At 37.9% G+C, this 27,868-nt stretch overlaps 2 protein-coding genes across 5 annotated transcripts in view; both read left to right on the forward strand.

Annotated features, from left to right (window-relative positions):
• Nucleotides 1–27,868, forward strand: part of LOC128374355 (E3 ubiquitin-protein ligase RING2-A-like) — an 83,542-nt gene that overhangs the window by 55,371 nt on the left and 303 nt on the right. Inside the window, exons 1-6 of one of the 4 annotated variants that reach the window (XM_053334647.1) lie at nt 21,232–21,450; nt 23,034–23,137; nt 24,027–24,187; nt 24,335–24,559; nt 25,827–26,147; nt 26,238–26,523. In XM_053334647.1, coding sequence (XP_053190622.1) covers nt 23,060–23,137; nt 24,027–24,187; nt 24,335–24,559; nt 25,827–26,147; nt 26,238–26,523 — 1,071 coding nt within the window. In that variant the 5' untranslated portion in view covers nt 21,232–21,450; nt 23,034–23,059. Of the gene's footprint in view, nt 1–21,231; nt 21,451–23,033; nt 23,138–24,026; nt 24,188–24,334; nt 24,560–25,826; nt 26,148–26,237; nt 26,524–27,868 lie in introns of those variants that run through there. The other 3 variants (XM_053334650.1, XM_053334649.1, XM_053334648.1) reach the window with 3 other exon arrangements.
• LOC128374574 (class I histocompatibility antigen, F10 alpha chain-like) lies at nt 8,184–21,242 on the forward strand. Its single transcript, XM_053334827.1, has 6 exons — nt 8,184–8,260; nt 9,488–9,760; nt 9,988–10,278; nt 14,175–14,459; nt 16,233–16,359; nt 21,143–21,242. Exons 1-6 carry the CDS (start codon nt 8,200–8,202, stop codon nt 21,240–21,242), a joined length of 1,137 nt encoding a protein of 378 aa, XP_053190802.1. The 5' UTR covers nt 8,184–8,199.

The following is a 27,868-nucleotide window of genomic DNA, read 5'->3' on the forward strand; positions in this document are numbered from 1 at the left end:
TCCTGATTGGTTTTCTAAATACAAACATTATTAAAGAGATATTTGCTTTATTTTTATATAATATATATTATGGTTTTATACATTTTTATACTTTTAAACTCTGATGTGGATGTACTGTAATTGGATATATTTTCTTTTTAGTAGTACCAGTGGTGAAAAGTGTAATACTGCTGATGACATTGTTTAAAATACGCTGAAATATTTCTATTTAACAAATTATTAGTTTATCAAGCTATAAAATTTCCCTACAGTCCCAAAATCTATGTCACTGTAGAAGTGCAATAAAAAACTTAATTTGCTCGATAACATTGTCAGACTGTAGCAACAAAATGTTTGTGTTAAATATTTAATTTTAAAAATAATGTTAACAATTTAGGAAATACATAATATTTAAAACTGATATTTTTGGCATATTTGGTATTTTTGAACTGGTTTTATTCTGTCTCATGTTGTTGATATTCTTTTTTTCTGTGTGTTTGCTCATATTTTTGTGCTTAAATGAATCAAGTTGTGATTAAATCTTTGTTAATATGAAGTGATGTTTTATTGGCTGTCCTGCAGTAGAGAAATGAGAGTTTTGTGAAGCAATGAGACTTAAATAAAAATAAACTATATAAGATCAACATTGTCTCTACACTCTATATTATAAAATATACATTAAACATCTTGTCTATATAATGTAATGCATGATTGTATTGATATGTAAATGTAGAGTAATTACAAAACACTATAACAATATAATATGTAACTATATTCATATAATAATATAGAGCATAGTGTATGATGTAATATAGTATAGTTAGGTATAATATAATATTAATTATTGTAATATATTAATATCTTATTTTTATCTTTTTCAATATTTATTTTGATTGAACGATTTCTGGCAAAGTTTCCTGAAAACAACGATGTAATTTACGACTAATCATGAAGGAAATAAGTTCTGTTTTAGAAAATCTCAATTTAAACCCAATAAATATGAATGAATCATTCATGTATTATTTATACATTGATGAGACATTTATACATGTATACATTATGTGAATTATGGATCCTTAAAATAAAATCACACAGTTCTTATCACTGACTGTATATAAACATGCAGATAAAGTCAATGGGTCTTGAAGTTTCTCTTTTGGCTGTTAAACATTAAATTGAAGCTCTGCTGTCATCATGTGGTCAGGAGATGGTAGAGAGTAAAAACAGCTAAAAGAGAGAAGATAGAAATACTAAACTCACATTCAGCAGGTGGACAGAAACGCAACTCAAGAGAGAGTTTAATTTCTGGAGCTGTTCACTTCCTTGTGACTATTTGGTCACAAATATCGTGATTGTTTGTCGTCTACAGTGGCTGGAAAACTTATAATTTATGTTACTGTGTTTAGGAAAAACATCAAATTAGGTATTAGAGTGATGTTTGATGTTGAGGTTTACTTCTTGTACCACCAGCCGCTGCGGTACAACATTGGTATGTAGCATCTACCTATCTATCTATCTATCTATCTATCTATCTATCTATCCACTCACTTACAAACAGGGGACAGATTAAATAAGTGTTCATCCCTCTATTAGAGTTCACAGACTGTAGAATCAATAACAAGAAGCGCTGAAGCTGTTCTGGTGGTCCAACTGCTGTAATTCACCATTTGACCGCCTAGTGTCGCTGCCGCCGGGAAACGGGCGATGCGACCGCCGAGCAGCAGCCGAGGAAGAGGCGAGTTGTTCCGGGGAGAAGAAGCAGAAAGATGGCTGCAGCTAAAGTGAGCTAAGCTGCTGGGAGAGGAAAATGTTGCGCTCTCGCTCTGTTTCCTCTTATTTCTCTTCGACCGACCGTCAGAAATACCTGAAAATCACTCAGCCGACAGTTTATTGACCGAGGCAGAAGAAAAGCAGCAGTGTGTGTTGTTGGAGGGTTTTAAAGAGGAGTTCTTTGTGTGTCTCTGTGTGTGTGTGTGTGTGTGTGTTTGTGAAGCTGTCAGGTGAGTTTATAGTTTGATTTCCTACTTTTCCTCCTTTCTACTTTTTGCTCTTTATTCATTAAACCTGCACATGAATGAAACTTTATGAAGAGTCAGTGTTTGGTCCCTAGAGGAAGTTGTAATGTTAATTGTTTTGCCTAAAGCGCCGCCATCTTGGTACAGGGCTAGCAGAGGCAGTAGTGCATGTATATCTATGGAGGTAAGAGGTACTCGACCGATTTCCAAACGGTTTGATTTGTTAAAAACGTGTCTATCTATATATCTGTCTGACATTTGTAACAAACAACCCGTGTGAATATATGTTGACAATTGAGCAATTTAATAGTACAAACATGTCATTCCTCTATAAACATAATGCGCTGCAGGAGCGAGTGGTCCTGTACCAAGATGGCCAGCTTGTAAGCAGCAGCAGGCAATGTGGCGTCTACGTCTATGATTTTATAGAGGAGTTCTTTGTGTGTGTTTATGAAGCTGTCAGGTGAGTTTATAGTTTGATTTCCTACTTTTCCTCCTTTCTACTTTTTGCTCTTTATTCATTAAACCTGCACATGAATGAAATGTTATAAAGAGTCAGTGTTTGGTCCCTGGAGGAAGTTGTAATGTTAACTGTTTCTGTCGCTTTTTAATCACATTAAAGAGAGTTTCTACCCTTAAAAGTGTCTAAAAGTGTCTTAAATCAACAATCAATAAATGTGCTCTATAAATAAACTGATTAATTTTCAGTATTGAACTGTGTCCCTGTCTGAAGACTAATATCACATTTCACATGTTCAGCTGACCTGCAGTGGACTAAAAGACTCTTTATGTTACATTAACTGTTAATTAAGTGTACAAATTCAACACTTTGCACATCACTAGTAAAAAAAAAAAAATGTTTTTTTAAAAAATAATTATTTTTGTAAATTATGGATACATAAAATCACTCAATACTTATCACTGACTGTATATAAATATGTAGATAAAGTCAATGAAGTAAGGTCCAGTTCCTCTTTTGGTTGTTGAACATTAAAATGTAACACTGCTGCCATCATGTGGTCAAAGTGAATATTACACTTACATTCAGCAGGTGGACAGAAACATGACTCCAAATGAATGATAATGAGTGAGAGTCGGTGTAACAGTCACTTTCAAACAAAGCTGACCATTTTAATCATTCATCTTATTTTCTATTCTTCCTGTTCCTTCAGATGGAAACATAAAACACTGAAGGAACTTTTAGCTCTTCAGTTAATTAGTGAGTTTAATTTCTGGAGCTGTTCTTCCTGGGACTATTTGGTCACTAATATATTGATTGTTTGTCGTCTACAGTGGCTGAAAATAGGACATCATTTATGTTACTGTGTTTAGGAAAAACATCAAATGAGTTTTAGGGTGAGGTCACCTTGTGTTTGATGTTGATGTTTACTTCGTAGCAGTTCTTGATTAATGCTCCTAGTAGAAACCAAGAAAGTAATTAAATCACCTGGAAAATAGTAAAAAGTAAAAGTTTGAAATCAATGTTTCAGTTTAAAAGCTTTATAAAGCAGAATGCATGAATTTATGCTGTAGCAGCCATTGGATCAAAATATGTGGTTTTAATGATATGCTGGAAGTTAATATAGTTTATACACAGTTTATTAGACTTAATATAGGATATGTGCTTACAAAAATAAATAAATACACACTATGACAAAATTGGTAAAACACTATTTGTCCCCATTTTTCACCATCAACACCAGTTATCTTATTAATTAGGGCCCAAGCACTATACAGTGCGAAGGCCCTATTGTAATCGTGCCGATTATTATTATTATTATAGTTCTGCCTAAACAAACGCGTTTTTGACAGCCTAAACGTGCCCGAAAAGTCACCAAAATTTGCAATCATGTCCGACCCGGCGAAAAATTTGATATTTTAAGGATCACGAAAATGGGCGAGAGAAAATGGCTCAATAGCGCCCCCTAGAAAATTTAAAAAAGCGAGCCCCACCTCTGAGATTGTCCTAGATAAACGAAATTCGGTACACATATGTATCGTGTAAAGACGCACAAAAAAGTCTCTTGGACCCATATGCTCACAAGGCAAAATGGCTCAATAGCGCCCCCTAGATAATTAAAAAATTCAGCCCCTCCCTCCAGATTGACCTAGAAAAACGATATTCGGTACACATATGTATCCTGTAAAGACGCACAAAAAAGTCTCTTGGACCCATACCCTCACTCCAACAGGAAGTCGGCCATTTTGTGTCGAATCTGCGTTTTTGGCGCCATTTTGGCGTTTTCTACGCATCGCATTTGAGTGAACTCTTCCTAGAGATTTAATCTGACCGACTTCAAATTCACTCAGAAACATCTTGACACATTGGAGATGAAAAGTTATCAAAAACTTTCTGATTAGGGATTTAGTTTCTTCGTGGCGATGTGAGGAATTTTGACGTTTCGCCATTAAACAGGAACTGCTGGCCAAATGGGGGTACTGCACCCCATACAATATTAAGGAAATTGAGCCCCTCACTCCAGATTGACATAGATGAACAGAACTTGGTATATATATGTATCATGTAAAGAGGTACAAAAAAGTCTCTTGGACCCATATCCTCACTACACAAAATGGCTCAATAGCGCCCCCTAGAAAATTAAAAAAATTGAGCCCCTCGAATCAGATTGACATAGACAAACGAAATTCGGTACACATATGTATCATGTAAAGACGCACAAAAAAGTCTCTTGGACCCATATGCTCATGTGAGGAATTTCGACGTTTCGCCATTAAACAGGAACAGCTGGCCAAATGGGGGTACTGCACCCCATAGAAGATTAATAAAATTGAGCCCCTCCCTCCAGATTGACGTAGATGAACAAAACTTGGTATATATATGTATCATGTAAAGAGGTACAAAAAAGTTTCTTGGACCCATATCCTCACTCCAACAGGAAGTCGGCCATTTTGAAGTGAATTTGCAATTTTGGCGCTGCTTGTCTCCATTTGACTCAGAAGATGCGTCACAGCAAGTCTCGCTCATTAGTGGCGGGGCGGGGGAGCTTGGGCCCGATCATCGCTGCTTGCAGCTTTAATTGAACTTTTAATTGTTTGTTAATCCATTAGTTTATCAGTAATCAATAACTTACAGACACTTTCTATCCCGGGTTTGTTTGTGTTTTGCATTATATTTAATTCTAATTTACATACCAGGAAACATTTAGGTTAAAAGACAAGTATTTTAAGTTTAGTTCTGAATTTTATAAATGAAGCATTTTATTTGTTTTTTTACCCACCATGTGTTCAACAAACAAAAGGAAAACCCAACTACTTCCTGTATTTATACACTGGTGACATCATCAGTGTAAGTTTGGGGGGATTTATTTTGTTGAGTTAAATGTTTGGTGTAGTATCTATATGATTTATTCTTGTTGTTTTGGCTCATGAGGATAATGCTGTGAATGATGTGTGATAAACCATGCTGACTGATAGAAGCAGCTTTGTTTAATGCCAGCTGGTAAAAGATAAAGGACTCTGAAGTAGAAATGGTTCTGCTGATAGAGTGGAGGGTCTATTTAATGGGAGAGATGTAGATTTAGAGGCAGAATCAGAAGATGAAGGTGTAGCTGTGTGCATGTGATCATGTCTTAGTTTGTGTATCTTGAGTTAAGCCAGTTTGTTTTTGATGAATTTTTTGGGACACACTTTCTTTTTTGTTATTACACTGAACTGAACTGAACTTTTTACTCATTCAAACAAGAGTCTAAGTCTGCCTCCTAACATCTTCCTGACTACTCAGGTCAGTATACATCCTCACACACACATCTTTGCCAAAATGAATAGCTACAGCATAATCACAGATAAAACCATAAAAAAAAGAAAAGTAAAGAAAATTCCCCTTTTAGGTCTCTAGTGAGGCATAACGTTTAAAATTATATCTGAAGCTTCTATTGAGCTTCATCAGTGTGAGTTACTATAGTTACTATGGTATCAGTGTGAGTTAGTCATATCAAGTGATATCTGATACATTTACAGTCTCTTTAGCATCAGATCCCCTCTTAGTGTTTCCTGTTGAGCTGTGGTGGAAGTATAGTAACAAAAAGACTTTGCTGCTAAAAACACTGACGTTGAAACATAGAAGATGAAGATTTGACTCATTTAGACGCTGAAGCTTCATATTAGCTTCACATCAACTTTTAAATCCATGTTTCCACAGAAGGAGGACTGTGGATTTAGTCCTCCATCACTTCCTGTAAACATGATGAAGGATCTAATGCTCAGTATTAACAGGAGGAATCATTACAGACAGAAAAACACACTTCATGTTCATTTGGGCTCCTGACTGTTGTTTTAAGACAGTTACCTGAACGAAGCATTGCAACAAAACGTGCTAAAAGTAGGAAACGCTTACGTGACTTGAACGCAGCGCAAAGTGTCATTGAAACAATGTTGATTTTCCATCTGAATCATCAGAATGGTTGATATTGAAATCTCAATGCTAAATCAATGTTGAATCACTGTTATAATAGCGATGAAACCCAACGTTGAAAACAGTGACATTGAAAAGTCATTGATTTATAGTTGACCGGGAAAGATGATTGAAAAGTCATTGAATTATAGTTGACCGGGAAAGATGATTGAAAAGTCATTGAATTATAGTTGACCGGGAAAGATGATTGAAAAGTCATTGATTTATAGTTGACCGGGAAAGATGATTGAAAAGTCATTGAATTATAGTTGACCGGGAGACCATCATGTGTTAGACCAACGTTTCTGCACTACACATCTCATTTCTGAATCCATATCAGGTAAGCACATTTATCTACATGTATCTAATCTTTGAATGCTGAATTGTACCCAATTGATGTTCGTAAAGTGTAACATTATAGTTTATTTACATAGTGCAGCATTATATGCAGTCATTGTATGCTGTCAGAACTTCTACCATTAAAGTTAATATAGCTACTAATACACACATTCACGCAGCACCACAGCAAGTTCATTCAAGCGCTTCATAAACACTCAGAAGTTATAGAGCAAGCATTTATGTACCGGTTTATTTCATGGAAATGTTAGCTTTAAATAAACAGGACGTGAAATTATCGATGAAGTGTATACATAACCATTAGCGTTAGCGTTAGCATTAGCGTTAATATTATAAGTTAAAGATAAAGTCACAATACATGCACAGTAACAGCAGATTCACGTACACACTGTGTGTTTCCATGGTTACAAAAATACTCTTGCTGTAGAGTTACCAAGGACTGTGGTTGGTTGTTAAAGTTAAATTGCTGTTTACTTAACCTTTTTTGTCCTTTTTACAGATCATTGATCCCCATCATTTATCAAGTAAGCAAGTCTTTAAAGTACTTTATGCCTTATTTTTGTTTCTTTTTAATATCTGAATCTGCACACCACTTGCACAATGACATGTACAGTAATAGCTATTAACTGACAGTTTGTGTTTTGCTTGTGTTTTCTGTTTTAGATGCCCTGACACTACAAATGGGGACTGCAAACGAATGAGCCTTCTCTCAGGCAGATCAGAAGAGGCTGCATTACACCCCAGACCAGTCAGGAGGGATTGGACCCTCTTAGAAGCTTTGAAATTTGGTGAAATTTATTGATTAAATAAATGACTGTTTGTTTAAAAAAAAACATTGTGTGGATTTGTCATTCGCTATTATATAAAAACCTGTTTAATAAGGCCCATCATATTTAGGCCTATGTCTATAACACCCTGACTGTAGATAAAGCAGGATTTGTATTATTAGCCTATTTTTATAAAGGCATATTTAGTAATTATTGTGGTTTAATATTATTATATTTAATATTGAAATATCATTGAAAGCACGTTGATCTATAGTTAGGTTGAAATTTCAACATTGTTTCAACGTTTGTGTTAGTTGAACTACCATTGAAATTCTGTTGATCTTCAGTTAGAAAATCAACGTTGTTTCAATATTAATTGAGGGTGCAAAAATGATGTTGAATCAACGTCAGAGTTCAACGTTGTTTCAATGACTTAACGTTGACAAAACAATGTTGATTTAACATTGTTTCAATGCCTCTTTGCTATCTGGGTAACCATATATTACGAGCCGCACCTTATGCACCACAGGTGTGGAGCATAGAGGTGTGGAGCTATCATTCTGCAAGGTGGTAAGATAAGAGAAGTAAGAAGCAGTTTGTTTCCGCAAAGTTAAAGTATTGTCCAACACTCGGATAAAGTTTTACAAACGTCAATGGAGTCCACTTTCTGATGAAGATGCGTCTCATCTCAGTTTTCGTTCTTTTGTGGACGGGGCTGACAGTAAACAGCGGTAAGAGAGAGTTTTTACACATGAATGTGACTCCGGTTAAAAGTGAAACTACAATCACCGTTGTTACGTCTTTGTAATGATCAGATTTCTGTTGATTATTTGAGTTTAATTTATTCATATTGACTGATAGTTTTCAGTTTTTGTAATTTCGTCTTATTCCATAAACGTATTATATTAAAACGGGTATGAGAAAAATGATTAATTATTAGAAAATCTTCAGTAACTTATCATCAGTGATCAATGCGTCAATGTTTAACATGGTTGTTTGACCTGAATGTGGCAACAAGGTTTTTCAGTTTCCAACACCAAAAAATATAAAATATGAACATGATTATATTATACATGATCATTATTTTAATCATGGATTAACCTGCAGATTATTTTGTGATGTCTTACATAATTGTTCTTTTTTTTACCATTTCATGAAAAAATACTGATCTCCATTTTCGAAAAGATGTTCAACGTGATGGTCAACAATCCAAAACCTTAAAAAAGAGGAAGAATTTGTACCTCAAAAGAAAACAGAAATTATTAGCTGATTATCAGAGGTGGAAAATAACTAATTACATTTACTGGAGTTCTGCAATTTTACTTTTACTTGAGTATGTTTTGTTGAAGCTTTTTATTGAAATCACATCCGTTACTGAGTAAAACAATGTTTAAACAAAAAAGGTCAAGAAGCATTCATTAGTATGATTCAATAACTTAACATTCATTAACTATTGCAACCTATAACAACCTGGCAGCTCTCTAGAGATGATCTCGCTGATGGAGACACACGCGGGGTGTGCACGGAGGGGAGGGGCTGTGTGTGTGTGTGTCTGAGCTATGTGAGAGAGACGCGTGAGTGACAGAGAGACGCAGGGAGAGCAGAGAAAGGAAATGCAGCTTAACGAATACGATGCGTATTTTTTAATTAGCGTTAAAAAAATAATTAATAACGAAACGCAATATGTGGCGGCCGGTGTTGAATCTGTGGCGCACCGCCACGAATTAGTCTATGTGTGGGAAACACTGCACACACACACACACACACACACACACACACACACACACACACACACACACACACACACACACTTATAGCACCCCTACATATGGCTAAATATTCTGACTGATAGCAGTAAATACATAGATAAGAGTTCAGAGCATTAAGTCAGATCTGCTGGAGTTTATCTGCTTGTCTGTAAACATGTCTGTCTGTCTTTCTCTCTCTGTGACTCTCAGAGAAACACTCCCTCATGTACATCTACACCGGCTTCTCCAAACCTGTTGGACTTCCAGGCATCCATGAGTTCACAGCTATGGGTCTGCTGAACGGCAGGATGATCGACTACTATGACAGTGATATCCAGAGAAAAGTTCACAAGCAGGACTGGATGAAAGAGCGACTTCATGCAGACTACTGGGAGAAAGGCACACAGTCCCGTCTGATCAAGCAGCAGTGGTTCAAAGACAACATCGACACCCTGATAAAACGAATGAATCAGACCAACGATGGTAAGATCCATGAAATGTGTCAGACTGGGACTTTTTGATGACTCAGTCATTAACAACTGTAATAGCTTTTATAGATAAATGCTCCAACATAAATGAAGCTGTTTTATTTTCAGGAACAAGTGATAACTTCTAATGTGTTTAAATGAAACTGTTTTAATTGTAATTATTTGCTGCATTTTTCCATGTCCTCATTCTTTATCATTTATTTCACTGTCACTCCTCTTTAGATCTCCATGTTCTTCAATGGATGGTCGGCTGTGTGGGTGAAACATGGTCTCATGGCACAATTAAGTTTTTCCGTGGTGTGTACATGTACAACTATGATGCACGAAACTTCCTGTCCTTTGATGACGCCCGCTCGGTCTGGGTTGCTACCGCTGATATAGCAGTCCCAACAAAGAGAAAGTGGGATCCTGACCAGGACCTAAAAGAAAAGACCAAAGGCTACCTGGAGAAGGAGTGTATCGATTGGTTGGACAAGTTCAAGGTATATGGGAAAAAACAGATGGAAGCTGCCCGTAAGTATGACAGAAAATCATTTCTGTATTTTTATATTAATTATTATTAGAGATAATAGAATTGGCTTTTGTAATATAATTATTATTTGTTAACATATCAAACATGAAATCAGCTGGTCTTGATAACATTGTAATTCACACAAAATCTGCTTTTTTTGTTTCCTGAATTCTAATATTTATTATGGAAAATTAGTTCAGATGTGGCCACATTTCCAATCAACAGACAACAATTCAGATTTTTGAATCCATGATAAATACAATAACAAAATAACAAAATGAAGGCAGAAACACTTCAACTTTGGATCCACTTAAAAAGAAACCGAAGAAATCAAATATTGATTGAATATGTATCTAACACATTTTAATAACTGCTGCAGCCTACATGGTACATTTTATATTTCACAAGCTGCTTGTTTCAAATACTGGAAGTGCTGAGTCTGAACTATTAAGTTGATTAGATAATTAATAAGATATAAATTAAAGTTTGAGGAGATTTTGACAACTGAAGCTGATTTAACTGTTAATATGTTAAATTACTCACAGCATTAATATTGATTAGTTACAGCTGATAAAAGACAGACAGCATCAACTACAGTAGAAACTATAAATAAGAAGCCTGTTCTCTGTCTGCTCTGAACACTGTTCTTTCATAATAAAGTTACCGTTACCGTCCTCTTCCACTTATCCGGGTCGGGTTGCGGGGGCAGCAGCCTAAGCAGGGAAGCCCAGACTTCCCTCTCCAGCTCTTCCCGGGGGATCCGGGTCCCGAGCCACCTCATTTGGCTCCTCTTGACGCGGAGGAGCAGCGGGTCTACTCTACTTTACTTGTTTTTATTATTGGGGGGGGGGGGGGGGGGGGTGTTAATTGTATGTTGTTTCTGTTTTATGTAAAGCACATTGAGTTGCCATTGTGTATGAAATGCGCTATATAAATAAAACTGCCTTGCCTTGCCTTGCCTTACTCCGAGCTCCCTCCGGATAACTGAGCTTCTCACCCTATCTCTAAGGGAGAGCCCAGCCAGCCTACAGAGGAAGCTCATTTCGGCCACTTGTACCCGTGATCTCGTTCTTTCGGTCACTACCCAAAGCTCATGTCCATAGGTGAGGGTAGGGTCCGGAAGTCTTTTTCCATGGCCTCACCGAACTCCTCCCATGTCCGGATTTTTGCCTCAGCGACCGCCATAGCTGCACTCCGCTTGGTCTGCCGGTACCTGCCTTGCCTCCGGAGTCCCACAGGCCAAAAAGGCCCTATAGGACGAGGATTGCCGCCACGCCACAGCTCCGGTCGGCCGTCTTAACAATGGAGGCACGGAACATGGCCCACTCGGACTCAATGTCCCCCGCCTCCCCCGGTACATGGTCGAAGCTCTCCCGGAGGTGGGAGTTGAAACTCTCTCTGACAGGTGACTCTGCCAGACGTTCCCAGCAGACCCTCACAATGTGTTTGGGTCTGCCAGGTCTGACCGGCATCCTCCCCCACCATCGTAGCCAACTCACCACCAGATGGTGATCAGTTGATAGCTCCGCCCCTCTCTTCACCCGAGTGTCCAAGACATGCGGCCGCAAGTCCGACGACACGACTACAAAGTCAATCATGGAACTGCGGCCTAGGGTGTCCTGGTGCCAAGTGCACATATGGACCCCCTTATGCTTGAACATGGTGTTCGTTATGGACAATCTGTGACGAGCACAGAAGTCCAATAACAGAACACTGTTCTGTTATTGATAATAAAGTTCAGTAGTAAATCCAGGTAGTTTGTCAACGTGTAACCAAATACAACCAAATACAGATTGGCTGAAGGCTCTTGACCCCATGGTGGTTAAGTTGGCAGATGGGGCGAAGAGCTGGTTGGCAGAGGAGCCAATGAAGCTGCTGCAGGGCAGGGGTGATGGGTTCAATAGAGGGAGTTCTGGTTATGATACGAGCAGCTGCGTTCTGTACCAGTTGGAGTTTGTGAAGAGATTTCAGAGGAAGACCAAAGAGGAGAGAGTTACAGTAGTCCAGACGGGATGTGATCAGGATGTTTACCAGGATAGCGGTGCAGGTTGGCGAAAGTGAGGGACGAGAGATGACTGATGGAGACGTAGATGGCAGTATGCAGACAAAGTAACGCTATTGATGTGGTAGTGGTAAGTTGCTACGTTTCACCTGTCTGTTTTTACTTTAGTTATAATTAAAGAGATGCATTGTCACTATTTAATGTAGTTCTTGTAGCAACAGATTCTATTTGTTCAGTTTATTATGAGGATGGTACAAACATTATCACATGTGGTTTATCCTCTTAATACACGCCCCTATTTTTTATGTTGTTAGCCTAAACGACATGCCCAAGTTGGGAGCAGCACAGATCCCACATAGTTTGAGACTCAGATATGTGTCTGGTATCATTGGAAAGGAAACACTCTCAGGATTCTTGTAAAAGTGTCTGTGTGATTCTGTGACTTACTGACAAAGAGTGGCAGAGGTTACAATGATGGGGTTGTTTACTCGCCCATAGGTTTGCCTATACAATGACATGTGTACAGACATTCAGGGACCTCTCAGCGAGATATAGACACAATGAGGCCACAGCCACAGGTCTTGGCTTCATGCAGGCCAAATTATTACTAATAATTATTATTATTTTTCAACAGGTATGTCCATGCGTTTTCCTTAGGTCCTTTTTAGAGACTCCAAATGGACACTTGGTTACCAAACACCTATAACTTCACAACCCCTTTGCCTACAATCAAAATCTTGGTCTCTAATGAAAGCTGACACCTTGAGGAGCCCTGCTACTATTTGGATTTGGTTGTCAGCCAATCTGGAATAGGATGACAGAAGCATTATCACATTAACCATATTTTTTTTGTTTGGCCATATCTATCTATCTATCTATCTATCTATCTATCTATCTGACTGACTGACTGACGGACTGACTGACTGACTGACTGACTGTCTGTCTGTCTGTCTGTCTATCTGTTTATTTTGCTATAAGTCATATGTCAAGTCGAAGAAGAACCAACCGTGTACCAAAATGCCGAGTGCGTAATTATATATGGTTCAACTCTTTTACGCACCGGGCGCACGCCGGTTACGCTTGGAGTTTGTTTATGGACAGACAAACTTAATAGCTTAGTGTCATACACCGTTGGAAACCTCAGACTATTGGCTAAAAGGTTATCAACTTCATTTCACCGAATATTTCCATAGGCTGGAACAGCTGTCAATCAAAGGCATGTCGTCATTGTCGTCGGTCACATGTCCTCATTGGCTTTGGAGGCATGTACGGCCTAATCCTAAACACCGATTGGCTTGTGCGTGGTGACGTCAGAAGCAGGAGAGGCTCACAGTCGTAAACATCTAGTCACGTGACTCTGAGATGGACGTGCAGGTCAGGAAATGACGTATACGGACCGTATATGGTTTGTTATTTGTGTTATTACGCTACGTGTCGGACTAAATACATGTTGACATATTGAGGAAAGTATTTCGGTTTTATGGAAACGGATTTCATATGTCACAAGAATGGATACTTGGCGAGCTGTACAGAAAGTCCTGAGTCATAAGATGATCGTTGTGGATAAAGGCAAGACTTTGAAGGTATGTAGGCATTATAGCTTTTCTCACTTAGCTGAGTGGCTAGCCGAGCTAATCGCTAATACTATTACGGCTGTGAGGAACCATATGAGTCATGAGTGGTCTTGAATGAATCAGGAGAATCTAAGCTTTCTAACAATATATGGTATGAATATATATGTTTAAGGGTTCGTGTTTAAAACATTCAGAAGAACGTGTCGCTACCTCCTAATATCCGTCCCGTCCCTTAGGCAAACGGCGTGCATTAAGAGGTTACAGCATAATGTATTATAGTCACCATTCAAACATTAACTAACCTAATGTTTTCTCTTTCCAGCTCCACCAGATGTCTACATATTCACTAAGAAAACCAGAATTGAGTCAAACCTCATGTTGAGCTGCCTGGCCACAGGTTTCTACCCAAAAGACATCATCCTTAACATCAAAAGGAACGACCGCATTCTGACTAGAGAGGACGGGTTGATCTCCTCAGGCGTTCGACCAAATGGAGACGATACCTTCCAAAGAAGAGACAGTGTGGAGATTTTAAAGGGTGACATCGCTTCATTCACATGTGAAGTCATTCACAAAGCATCCAGACTGTTTGTTGAGAAGTCTTGGAGTAAGAAACTTTATTATTTCAGTTTTTAGTTTGTCACAGAGGAACAAAGTTGATCAAACAGTCAGACGATCAGACAGTTTATAACCAAACCTATATTTAATCAGTTATGTGTCATATTGGAGCAGACCTTTTCTATTATCTCAGGGTTAAAGCAGTAAGAGTCTGCCTCAAAAGCTGCTGACTGTCAACTTACTTCTTCACTGGAGGAAATTAGTATATTCAAAATGTCTTCAAATGTCTTTATTGAAGATGAGGTGGATTCATTCACTGTTAGCGTCACAGTTAGTAGCTACAAGAGAAAAAACACAACATTAAGTGGCAAGAACCAAGTTTTTTAAATTTTGGACGTTTTAGTAAGAATCATCTTTGCCTCTTTGCATCATTTTCAAAAATCATGACAAACAATAGAGACGAACTGTTTGAAAGGCATAACAAAATATATATATTTAACACAATCGTAAGGATAACTTAATACAACATGAGGTGTGGAAGTCAGTAAGATCAGTGGTGTAGGATGTGCATGCATGGTAAGTATGGTGTGTGTGGATGTTGTATGGTGCATAAAAGAAAACCATAAGAACTAAAACTAAAGCTGCCGCATCACCCGGGAAGGCAGGCGTCTGTCTGCAAGGAAAGAGAGCGAGACAATGAATTAAACCAGATCACTGGGCCCAGGTGCTTCCACTTACCAGATTACCTGGCTGGCCCAACCCACTGCCAACCAGCAATCCACTCACTGTCAAGAATGTCAAAGAATTTTGGCATCACCTTCAAAGCTCTTAATGGTCAGGCTCCATCATATCTTAAAGAACTGATAGTACCTTATGTACCTACTAGAACACTGCGCTCCCAGCATGCAGGTCTACATGTGGTTCCTAGTATCTCTAAAAGTAGAACAGGAGGCAGAGCCCATCAGGCTCCTCTTCTGTGGAACCATCTTCCAGATTTGGTCTGGGGGGCAGAGACCCTCCCTACATTTAAGAGTGGGCTTAAAACTTTGCTTTTTGATAAAGCTTATACTTAGGGCTCTTAGAGCTCTTAGTTTATGCTGCTATAGGCTTAGACTGCCGGGGGACCCCCATGATGCACTGAGCTCCTCTCTCCTCCTCCCTCTCTCTCTCTACCCATCCATCTATTTCCATTAACATTCATGTTCTATTAATGCATTCAATAAGCTAAACTTCTTCCTCGGAGTTGTCTGTGCTTTCTCGTCTCACAGGTAATCTGGGCCTGGAGACGTTCAGATGACAGATTCCAGTCCTGGACCTTCTAGCTTCATTGTTGATTTTCATTGTGCTTCTCTCCTCTATCCTTCCTTTCTCTCCTCTCAACCCCAACCGGTGGAGGCAGATGTTCTCCCACTCTGAGTCTGGTTCTGAGGGTTCTTCCTGTTAAAAGGGAGTTTTTTCTCGCCACTGTTGCTCATGTGGGAATGTTGGGTCTCTTTAAAGTTAAAACCTGAAGAGTTTGGTTTAGAACCTGCTCTATGTGTAAAGTGCCTTGAGATAACTTTGTTGTGATTTGGTGCTATACAAATAAAGATTGATTGATTGATTGATTGATTGAACCAAGTTTTTTGAACTTTTACATAGTTTTTAAATTTCATGTTATTTTGTTTTTAAATTTTATTTTATCACTTTGATCACATTATTACTGATTAACACATCTACATGTTATTACTATGCATCAACACTGAGTCACATGAAGCTAAATATTAATGATGTTAAAAGTGAACAGAATGTGAAACTAATATAAATGTTGTCTGTGTTTTAGATCATAAAGTTACTGATGAAGAAAACAACATGAGTATTATTGGTGGGGAGATTGGGGGCCCGCTCTTTGTTGTGGTACTCGTGGCTGTAGTACTGGTGGTGTTGAAGAAAAGAAGGAGACTTGGAAGGTATAATAGATAATAATCTAATAATAATAATTCTAGCAAAGAAATGAATTGTTCTGTTTTCTTAACAGTTGCTTTTTATTTCTTTAAACTGCTCAAAAGAATAAGTACACACTGAAACTCTGCTGGCTCCCTCCATCCCAGCATATTTAAAGATGCAGCAGAGGAGTGAACAGGTGGACTGTAGGAGTTGGGGGAGGTACAGAGACATCGATGAGGACAGATTAAGACTGATCACTGCTCAGTGTAGCATGAATAGATGTAGAGCTGGTAGTCAGAGCTAACCGGCTATGAGCAGCTGTGTGTGTGTGTGTGTGTGTGTGTGTGTGTGTGTGTGTGTGTGTGTGTGTGTGTGTGTGTGTGTGTCAGCATGTAGCTGCAGCCCTGCAGTTTATCCTGTTCATGTTACTGTCATCAGTCTGAATATCTTGTAAAGCTGTGAATATAGAACAGTCAGTTAACAGCAGGTCCATGTGTTGTGTTTACTGCCACAGAAAACAACCTTTGGGTTACTTGTATAACTAGGGTTCTCTGAGCAGAACAACATCACCTCTGCTTCTCTCTCATCAGACCTCCAGCAGCTCTGTGTGTGAGACACAAACTGAGGCTGCAGTTAGCACAGTGCTGATATTTAGACTTGATGAAGCAGCTGAAATGAAACTTACCTCAGAGTCTTGTCTTTTATGTCACAAATAGAGAATTAGGTTGAACCAAGGTGTCTGTCCCCTCAGAGCAGGCTGCAGTCAGACATTGTTGATAATGTTGAAAATTAATTAATTTTTATGGTAATAATATTAAGAATTAATGAGTTTTTTTAATGATATGTTAGCCAAAAACAAGAACAAACATTTAAATGATGTTCAAGAGTTTTCATAACTAATATTAGGAATATGCACTGTATCATGTATCTGCCTGAAAAAGAGTAAAAGACTCAGTATTGTGAAAGAGGATTTTAATCATATCACTTGTGTTACTAACATGGTAAACATTAGCATGCAACCTTGTTAACATGTACAGTTGGTTTATATGTTGTAGTTGATCAGTGGAAGAACACGTGATGCTGATATTTCACCTTAAAGTAAAACCTTCAGTTATTTATAGGGATTTAATTTGTGCATCTGAAGTCCCAAAAAGATTGTTGTATTTTTTTAGTTTATATATTATGTGAAAAACATCCATACAGTGCACACAGGTTGTTACCATGTTGGAGCAATATGATGTATTATACATTCATAAAGTGCAACTTCCTCTCATCACCTCAAAGCTGAGAGAATAAAATGTGATCAAGTTTTATTTTCATCATTGAATTTCATACATTAGAAGTCAGACTGCTCTGGGATTGTCTTCATATTGAATCACATAACAAAATGCATTTTCTTTTCTTCACAGAGTCAGAGTCATCTGTCGGCAGCTTTGGATTTGGTAAGTATGTTTCATGATTGAAAACAGGTTTTACTGATTGAAAGCTGCAGCACACAGGTTCATACTTTTCAGTTTCATCAGTTTGTTGTGTTTTTGTTTTTGTGCCAACCTAATCCTTTTAGTTAGTCCTGCTCAGACTGGAAACTCTGTACATGAACTTAACTATAGTTACTTTAACTGTTTTTATGTGTGTTAACTTTGTGTTTAGAACTGAGAGCTTAAAATCTTTAACTGTTTATTAAAAATCAAACCATTATGTGTGAGTGTAGATTTAAAGATGATGACAGTGATGTTAGGAGATGCTGGTGTTAATGGTGTTAATGGTGTTAATGGAGTTAATGGTGTTAATGATGTTAATGGTGTTAATGGTGTTAATGGTGTAATAGGAAACCATAAAAACATTTAGTAAATATCTGAAACTAGTCTACTATGTATCATCGTTTTTAACATGAAGAAAGTTTTATCTCTTTCTTTTCTGTTGAACTGTGATTAAATTAATTGAAAGTGCAGAAAGCACAGATAGGATATAAGCAGTTATTACAGACATTGATGCATTTTATTTTCTTCACAGGGTCCAAGGAGTCTGTGAACAGCGGTGACTCTGGTCAGTCTACTGGTTATGGTAAGTTTCTTCTGTTTATTATTTAGTATCAGGTTTCTGCAAGCAAGAGATAAATTAAACATTTAAAACCTGGTATCTTCATTCCTAGATAATACTTGAGGTGACTGAGAAAATACCATAAATGCATCTTAGCCACACAAGCTACATAGAAAAGCAGCATTAGTGTTTGTATGGAAAGTAACACTTCTGTTCATTGTTGTAGACGGAGGCTCAGACGGCGAGTGATGGCTCCAATGAGTCTCTCCTTAATCAACAACCTGGAGTCTGAGAGAGAAACCAGCTCACCAGGGCAGATAAATGAAAATAAATAATGAAATAAAGTCAGAATTATGAGATAAAGAGCAAAACATTAATGCTTCAAATTTAGTAAAATAACTTAAATAAATAAATATTGCACTCTAGATATGTTCGTGTACTTCGTATACAGTGTAGGTGATTGTATTAAACAGATTACAGCTTAAAATAGTTATATGGACTATATACTAATATAGCACTTTATAGTTTTTTTAACCACTCTGATGATGAGGGCTAACACGCAGAGTGCCAAGCTGCTCATCAGGTGGACACTAATTGTTTAAATTATCAGTTATTTTTGTTGTACAAACAGTTTTTCATTTTATTGCATTTATAAAAAGCATTTTCAAACACAGCTCAGCTTTATGCCAAAAATCTGATTTGATAAGATAAAAAATGTTTGATCATTTTTTAAATCCTGTATTAGATAAATAGTTATGATTATATATAGTTTTACTCTGTGATTTTAAGCCTTTTAAACTCTGCTGTGAATGTATTGTAATCAAACAGATTTATTTTCTTTTTAGTAGTATCAGTGATAGAAAGAGTAGTACTGGTGATGACTTTGTTTAAACTTGTTTTTGAAAATGCACTAAAATATCTCTATTAAACAAATTATCAGTTTATCAGTCTATCAAATCTCCACACAGTACTAAAATCTGCGTCACTGTAGAATTGCAATAAAAAGATGAATTCCCCCGATGATAACACTGATTGTCAGACTGTGGTGACAAATATAAAACACTGACAGCTTGTCTAAAAAAAGTCGGTCATACATTTTTCATTTTAACTCTAATATTAACAATTTAGGAAAGACTCTACATTTAAAGTTGACATTTTTGAATTACTTTAAAACTGATTAAAGTTTTATTCTGTCTCATGTTGTCATGTTGTTGATATTCTTTTTTTTCTATGTGGACCTGTTTGAATCATATTTGTACTCATGTTATACATCTTCTATGTAATTGCTCTTACTTTTGTGCTTAAATAAATCAGGTTCAGATATTTGTTAATTTGAAGTGGTGTTTTATTGGCTGCATAAAATATTATATGTCTTCCAGCGTTGTTACTGCTGTAATGTTCTATATTGTGCTCCACAATGTGGCCACAGTTTTAATAATAATACATTTTATTTATACAGCGCCTTTCACTGACCCAAGGATGCTTTACATACAGAAACTAAAAAGAAAACAGAGGAAGAAGAGAAATGTTCATGGTAAAGAAAAGTAAGTAAGATGTGAATGTAGAAAAGGAAGGTCAGTCACAGAGAGGTTGAAGGAGAGACGTCTAGAGCTTGTGGGCCATGGCACTGAAGGACCGGCCTCCCAAGGTGGACAGTTTGGTGCGTGGGACGGTGAAATAAATAATACGAATAAAACATAAATCATTAAAAGCAACACTATATTGCTGTATTGTCTCTGAACTCTATATTATATACATTATATCCTATATATTGTGTCTGTATAATGTAATGCAATATTGATATGTAAATGTAAGAGTAATATACACACTACTATAACAATATATCTATGTATTTGTATTCTAAAAAATATAGAGCTTAGTGCATGATGTAATATAATATAGGAATACAGTATAGTTAAGTATAATATAAATTATAATAACAATATATTATTTTTGTTTGTTTTAGTATTTATTACAAAAGTATGCAAGTTTAATGATTTCTGACAAAGTTTCCTGAAAACATTGATGTAATTTACAACTAATCATCAAGACAATAAGTTCTGTTTAAGAAAGGCTCAATTTATACCCAATAAATATCTATCAATCATGTACTATTGGAATCTTAAATCACACTCTTAGGTTTTCTATTTATTTGTTGTCTGTATTGTCCTGTTGTGTTTTTAGGTAATGCTCATCGCTCTGTAAAGCAACATGTTTTTAAATGTAATCTATCAAAGAAACACAGATTGATTTTAAGAATTGAACTGTGTCCCTGTCTGAAGACTAATATCACATTTCACATGTTCAGATGACCTGCAGTGGACTAAAAGACTCTTTATGTTACATTAACAGTTAGTTGAAATTAATTAATTGGAAATGTACATGTTGAACACTTTGCATATAATTAGTACAAAATTCTGTAATTCTTTCTAAGAAACTTTTGTTGATTATGGATCCATAAAATAAAATCAGACAGTTCTTATCACTGACTGTATATAAATATGTAGATAAAGTCAATGGGTCTTCCAGTTCCTCTTTTGGTTGTTAAACGTTAAAATCCACAATGGCTGAAAATAGGACATAATTTACATTACTGTGTTTAGGAAAAACATCAAAATGACGTTTGCAGTAAAGTAAGGTAATTTAAGGTAAAGTAATGTAAAGTAAATTAAGGTCTATGGTAAAATAAACTAATGACTGATCTATATAACCCACCTCCCGTGTCTACACTGGTGTCCTGCTGTAATTCACCATTTGACCGCCTAGTGTCGCTGCCGCCGGGAAACGGCGATGCGACCGCCGAGCAGCAGCCGGGGAAGAGGCGAGTTGTTCCGGGGAGAAGAAGCAGAAAGATGGCTGCAGCTAAAGTGAGCTAAGCTGCTGGGAGAGGAAAATGTTGCGCTCTCGCTCTGTTTCCTCTTATTTCTCTTTGACCGACCGTCAGAAATACCTGAAAATCACTCAGCCGACAGTTTATTGACCGAGGCAGAAGAAAAGCAGCAGTGTGCGTTGTTGGAGGGTTTTAAAGAGGAGTTCTTTGTGTGCCTCTGTGTGTGTGTTTGTGAAGCTGTCAGGTGAGTTTATAGTTTGATTTCCTACTTTTCCTCCTTTCTACTTTTTGCTCTTTATTCATTAAACCTGCACATGAATGAAACTTTATAAAGAGTCAGTGTTTGGTCCCTAGAGGAAGTTGTAACGTTAACTGTTTCTGTCGCTTTTTTATCACATTAAAGAAGTGTCTAAATAGCATCATGTAAACATTGTTCAACCTAGATATCATTAAAGGACACGTTTTAAAAGAGTATTAAATCAACAATCAGTTGAAATGAACATTAAGTGTGTTTTTCTTGCTGTAATCATTCCTCCTGTTCACTTAAAAGTAGATGATCAGCTTCTATTGAGCTTCATCAGTGTGAGTTATTCATATCAAGTGATATCTGACACATTTACAGTCTTTTTAGCATCAGATTCCCTCTTAGTGTTTCCTGTTGAGCTGTGGTGGAAGTATAGTAACAAAAAGACTTTGCTACTAAAAACACTGTAACGCTGAAACATAGAAGATGAAGATTTGACTCATTTGAACGCTATAGCTTCATATTAGCTTCAGATCAACTTTTAACTACATGTTTACACAGAAGGAGGGTAATTGGTGAGTAATTGTATATTCTCTGTCAGGCTTCAGGGCAGAAATGTTTCCCTAAAACATCCTGAGATCCTTCAATGAACGTTTGTAGATCTGCAGGATTCAGGAGTGAAGTTGATCCATCACCAGCCACAACAGGAACAGCTTCCATTGGCACTTAATGTTGGGATTGAACTTCACATTATGATTATCAACAGATATATCTATCAGACTTGTATTACTCCATAATATCGGTTTTAGCCCCTTAAATCCAGTATCGGTCAGGCTCTATTCTGTGTTTCCTGTTGAGCTGTGGTGGAAGTATAGTAACAAAAAGACTTTGCTACTAAAAACGCTGTAACGTTGAAACATAGAAGATGAAGATTTGACTAATTTGGACGGCTGAGCTCACTTTAAATCTTTGACTCTTGATGTTTTTTAGTGAGTTTTATCTGCAGAGACTCATCGACTCTCTGAAGGTAGAAAATCAGTGTAGTACCTGCAGGATTCAGGAGTGAAGATCAGAAGTTTTAGCTTGATATGACTAACTCAGACTGCTGAAGCTGAATAGAAGCTTCACATCTACTTTTAAAATGAACAGGAGGAATGATTACAGCCAAGAAAAACTCTTTCACTCCTCATATGAACACCTGACTGCTGATTTAACACATCATTTCTCTAATTCAGCTTCTTTAATGTAAATATATTCTGTTTTCTTTAGTCCTCTATGATAGTTAATTGACAAAAAAAAAGACATTTAAGGACTTTGGAGAACAGTGAACAACATGTCTCACTGTTTTCTGATATTTTATAGACCAAACAGCAAATCAGTTAATTAAGGGACTAACAGAGATTAATCAATAATTAAAATAATTATTTATTATTATTATTATTAGTTGTAGCCTTGACGTTCATAAATGAGGAATAACTGTGTAATTTAAAAACTTCATAACTACTGAATGTGTTTTCAGATGAGTTTGTTTCATCAAATGTTGCTTCCAAGTCCAACCCAGATGTGTGTTTCTTTGTGTGCAGGGAGGATTTTGGGAATTGAGACAGTCATGGCTGCTCCTGTAAACATCCAGACTCCCAGTAAGACCTGGGAGCTGAGCCTGTACGAGCTGCACAGGAGCCCTCAGGTAAGAGTATGTGTGTGTGTGTGTGTGTGTGTGTGTGTGTGTGTGTGTGTGTGTGTGTGTGTGTGTGTGTCTGTGTGTCTGTGTGTGTGTGTGTGTACTTTGTGAGTTTTATACCTGGTTAGTGGGGTCACTTTTCTGACACACCCTCCAAAGGCCGTTTAAGGCTTCAGACTTGAAATCTGAACTGACTCAAGTGATGTCACTGATGATGTCACATGAGTCAGTGTTGGCTGGGGCTACTTTTTAGATTAATAAACCTAATTTGTTTACAAGCAGGAGATACACAACTCACACACACACAAATTAAAACAACTTTGTACAAACCAGAGAAATCTAAAGTCCTTTCATTTTAAGTCGGTACAGAGTTCACGTTTTTTACATAAATAAGGAGCCGCTGCTATCATAACACTATAATCTCTGACTGAGCTTTTGGTTGTCCAGTTGAATTGTGGGTAATGTAGTCTGCAGGTTTTGCCAGAGAAGAAGAATATGTGGAATAAAAAAGACGGATTATCTGATTCTGCTGCAGCGACTTTTCCATCCTTCCATCCTTTTTTTAATAACCTGTCCATCATGAGTCTACATGACTATATGAGTGCAGTTGTGCTCTTTTAAAAGCATTAATTGTGTTTTTTAAACAGTAAAACGTCTCGTTGATGAATGAAGCAGAACTGTGTGAACCCTCCTGGTCCCTGAATAAATGTCAAACTCTCCAGTGTCCTCAGTCCTCTCAGATATTAAACCAAATAACTTTCAGACATTAAAGAAGTCAAATCTGTGTGTTTTAAAGTCTTTACAAAGAGAGGAGAGAGTTCATATGAATAGAGACTAAATGACGTAGCAGTGATCGTCCTCACAGGTATGATAGTAGATGTGTGTGTGTGTTCAGGAGGCCATCATGGACGGGACGGAGGTGGCGGTGTCTCCTCGCTCTCTGCACAGCGAGCTCATGTGTCCCATCTGTCTGGACATGCTGAAAAACACCATGACCACCAAAGAGTGTCTGCACCGCTTCTGCTCCGACTGCATCGTCACGGCGCTGCGATCAGGGTCAGAACCTTCATCACTCTCAGTAAACGATTGATTATTTAAACTAGGGTTGTCTTCAGATGTTCAGACTGGGTGTTTGTCAGTGATTCACAGTAAAGCATCATTTGAGAAGCTGTACTGATGATTCTCGTCTTCTTCCCTCCGCAGGAACAAAGAGTGTCCGACCTGCAGGAAGAAGCTGGTCTCGAGGCGTTCGCTGCGTCGCGACTCAAACTTCGATGCTCTGATCTCGAAGATTTACCCGAGCCGCGACGAGTACGAGGCTCACCAGCGCAGTGTCCTGGAGCGCCTCAACAGGCTGCACAACAAGGAGGCGCTGAGCTCCAGCATCGAGGAGGGGCTCCGCCAGCAGGCCCGCTACAGGTCCGAGAGGTGGGGGAGGACGAGGGGGGCGATCACAGATATGATTTATTATCTCACTCTTCCAGAATATTTAAGGAAGAGATCTCTTGTTTAGTTTTAAAGCAGGGTCAAATGATATGATGATATGAATACATCCTGAACTGTTCACACAGAGTTCATCTAAATATTTAATAATAACATATTTAATCTGGTGTCTGGTTTTATTAGAGCTGCTTTATGATGATGTTGAATTTAGATGATTTCTATCCTTGTATGAAAGAGTTCTTCAGTGTTTTTAGATATTTAATTAGCCAAAAAGACAGACATTCATTTCTCAGTTTCATTTCCAGGTAATTTATTATATCATGACATAAATCAGCATCATTATATAAAAATCGTATCTTCAGCTCTGAGTTTTAAGATTTTACATTATTGAGCTCAGGTGTTTCATACAGGTACCTACAATAGATGGATAATCTCCATATAAACATATTTAAATGTATTTAAACATTAAGAAGATGAAAACCAGGTGTGCAGAGAAGGCAATTAAACATTAAATTAGATATCTTATTAAATAAAACAAGTTAAATATCACTCACTATCTATATTATACTGCACTATTATACATTCAACAGCTTTATAGAAGTTATGCAACATCTGATACTTTCTAAACACTTTTTAGACCCGCACAAAAAATCTGGAGGTCACAGCTGGAGTAAAGAAAGTTATTTATGACACATTGGATCAATAATTATTCTGTTTAGTTTCATTTTCCAACCTGACTGTTTCTTGATTTCTGACATTAACATGGTGAATACAGATTATACAGATTAGAGCATGATCGATACTGGATTTTAGGGACCGATGCCGTTACTGACATTGGAGAGCAACAGAATTCAGACATCAATATATTGGCCGATAATATATAAACATAAACACACATGTGGTTATATAACCCTTGTGACAAAGATAAGTAATGGATATTGATATATTAAAGTTTAACAGTGAACTTAATTGTATAAAATGACAATCAGTGTTGAAACAGTAAAAACACAGCTGGGAATTTAATGATTATAATTAACAAAACAAAACATACAGATACTAAACTTCAATTAAGAAAAAGGATCAAATATACATAAATGCTTCCTATATAATTTTCAAAATATTTTAAAAATCGGCACATATCAGACATAATTTGCAGATACCGATATAAATGATTGGTCGATATATCAGTCGGTCTCTACTACAGACGATACTAAACTTATTAATACTGATTTGTTCTGTCCTCCATCCTCAGGAACCACCGGGTGAAGAAACCCACTCAGGAGAGCGACAACACCACCTTCAGCGGCGGTGAGGACAACGGTGACACACGCTCACACCTGTCCCATGACTCCGCCCCCTCCCACGCCCCAAACGCCCCAGGTCAGACCCCATCGGAGGCGGGGCCGAGCCGCAAGAGGCCGCGAGCATCCGACGACGGCTCGGGGCCCGAGGCCGACAGCGGGAGCCCGACTCCTCCGCTGAGACGCCACAAAGAAGGACCGGGCTCGGAGATAGAGCTGGTGTTCAGACCTCACCCCCAACTGGTCCACGGCCAGGACTACAACCAGACCAGGTGAGCTTTAATGGGTCACGTCACCAAATTACAACACACTTCACTTTCGTTGTGTTTTTCTACCTCCTGATGATTTTTGTGTGTTTGAAGGTACGTGAAGACGACGGCCAACGCCACCGTGGATCATCTGTCTAAATACCTCGCTCTGCGCATCGCTCTGGAGGACCGACACACCGACAGAGAGGCTGAAGACCAACGGAAAGAGGAGGGAGGAGGAGGAGGAGGAGAGGAAGGAGCAGCAACAGGAGGAGGAGGAGGAGGAGGAGGAGGAGAACCTGGAGGGACTACAGGAAGTGGAGGAGAGGGGTCGAGTCTGAGCGACATCAGTGAGAAACAATACACCATCTACATCCTGACGAGAGGAGGACAGTTCTCTGTAAGTCACTAACTGAAGCAGAGACAGAAAATCACCAAATATTCACTTTGTTTGTTTATCCACAGGTTCATTAGTGTCGTAAAGTGTCATTTAAAAAAAAACAACTAAATATAAGAAAACAGAAATTAAAGGTACAATCAGTAAATATGATGATGCCGATCAGCTGACTGGTTAAACTATGACTCTAGTTAAAGTACAGCGTATACAAAACAAACAAGACAGAACATCTAATGGATTATATTTATTAAAAGACCAAAAAACAAGATCATTACATCAGTTATATAAAATAAGAGGGTTCAATTAAGGCCACTTCAAGTCTATTTCAGTTTATTATACTCTTCCTCTCAGTATCAGTACTCAATGCCTTTTTAAAGGTATTGACTGAAATAAATAGAAACCAAGTAGTATTCAAACCGTCTCCCGTCAAATGATACCTGCGATCGATCTATATGATAAATATGACCATTTTGCCTCCTAATTAGTACACAAGCACAGTCATGACCTTTATGTGCCAGAGTATAACGTCTGTACACACACACATGGATTTATAAGTGTGTGTGACTAGGCATGGGCCGGTATGAGATTCTGACGGTATGATAACCTTAGGTAAAAATATCATGGTTTCACAGTATTATGATTACAGCTCTGAAATGTGATATTTTGAAATGTCTGTATTTAAAACCAAAAAAAAAGAAAAAACGTTTCCATTGAACGATCTTTTAGAACATGATGGAACATTAGTAAATATGTATTTAAAATACGCCTCCTTCAGCCATCATACAGCCTGCAGAGCTACCTGCTTGTAACAGCTACCGGAGTACGGGAGGGGTTGGACTTTACGCTGCAGCTGCACACAACCTGAGCGACCTCCACTCTCTCCCTGACGAGACGTCACATTAAAAAAAACCCGCTCATACCGCAGGAACGATATGATGGGAAATTTTAATGGTTTTGAAACCGTGACTTTTTCATACCGTGGTAAACCTTGAAACCGGTAACCGGCCCATGCCTAGTGTGATGAATGCTGATTTTGAGCATTTTGAGACAAAATCAAAAGTGTTTGATTTTGTTGTTTCAGTCTTGGCGGTGACGTCACAGTCAACATGATTGATCATGAGCTCTAACCAAACCGGCTCCGGTTCACCGCCTTGCATGGACCTCCAGGAAAAATGAAAAATTGGCAAAAAGAATCGTCATAGTTTTCTAAATAGAGACGCTGGGAGATCAAATCACAGCTTGAGACTAAAAACTCTACGACTCGTCTTTAGATGTGAGACGATCCTCTTTCAAAAGTCTTCTGATGTTTGGGTAGCATTAGTCTCACTGGTGAAGTTTCTGTCTTGTC

Source organism: Scomber japonicus, chromosome 15, assembly GCF_027409825.1.
Source record: "Scomber japonicus isolate fScoJap1 chromosome 15, fScoJap1.pri, whole genome shotgun sequence".
NCBI lineage: Eukaryota > Metazoa > Chordata > Actinopteri > Scombriformes > Scombridae > Scomber > Scomber japonicus.

Excerpts from the sequence above, each read along its gene's own strand:
- LOC128374574 (XM_053334827.1), top strand. The coding sequence starts at position 8,200 with ATGAAGATGCGTCTCATCTCAGTTTTCGTTCTTTTGTGGACGGGGCTG. Across the intron at positions 8,261-9,487 it reads GGGGCTGACAGTAAACAGCG|AGAAACACTCCCTCATGTAC; the intron begins GTAAGAGAGAGT and ends TGTGACTCTCAG. Across the intron at positions 14,460-16,232 it reads GTTTGTTGAGAAGTCTTGGA|ATCATAAAGTTACTGATGAA; the intron begins GTAAGAAACTTT and ends TCTGTGTTTTAG.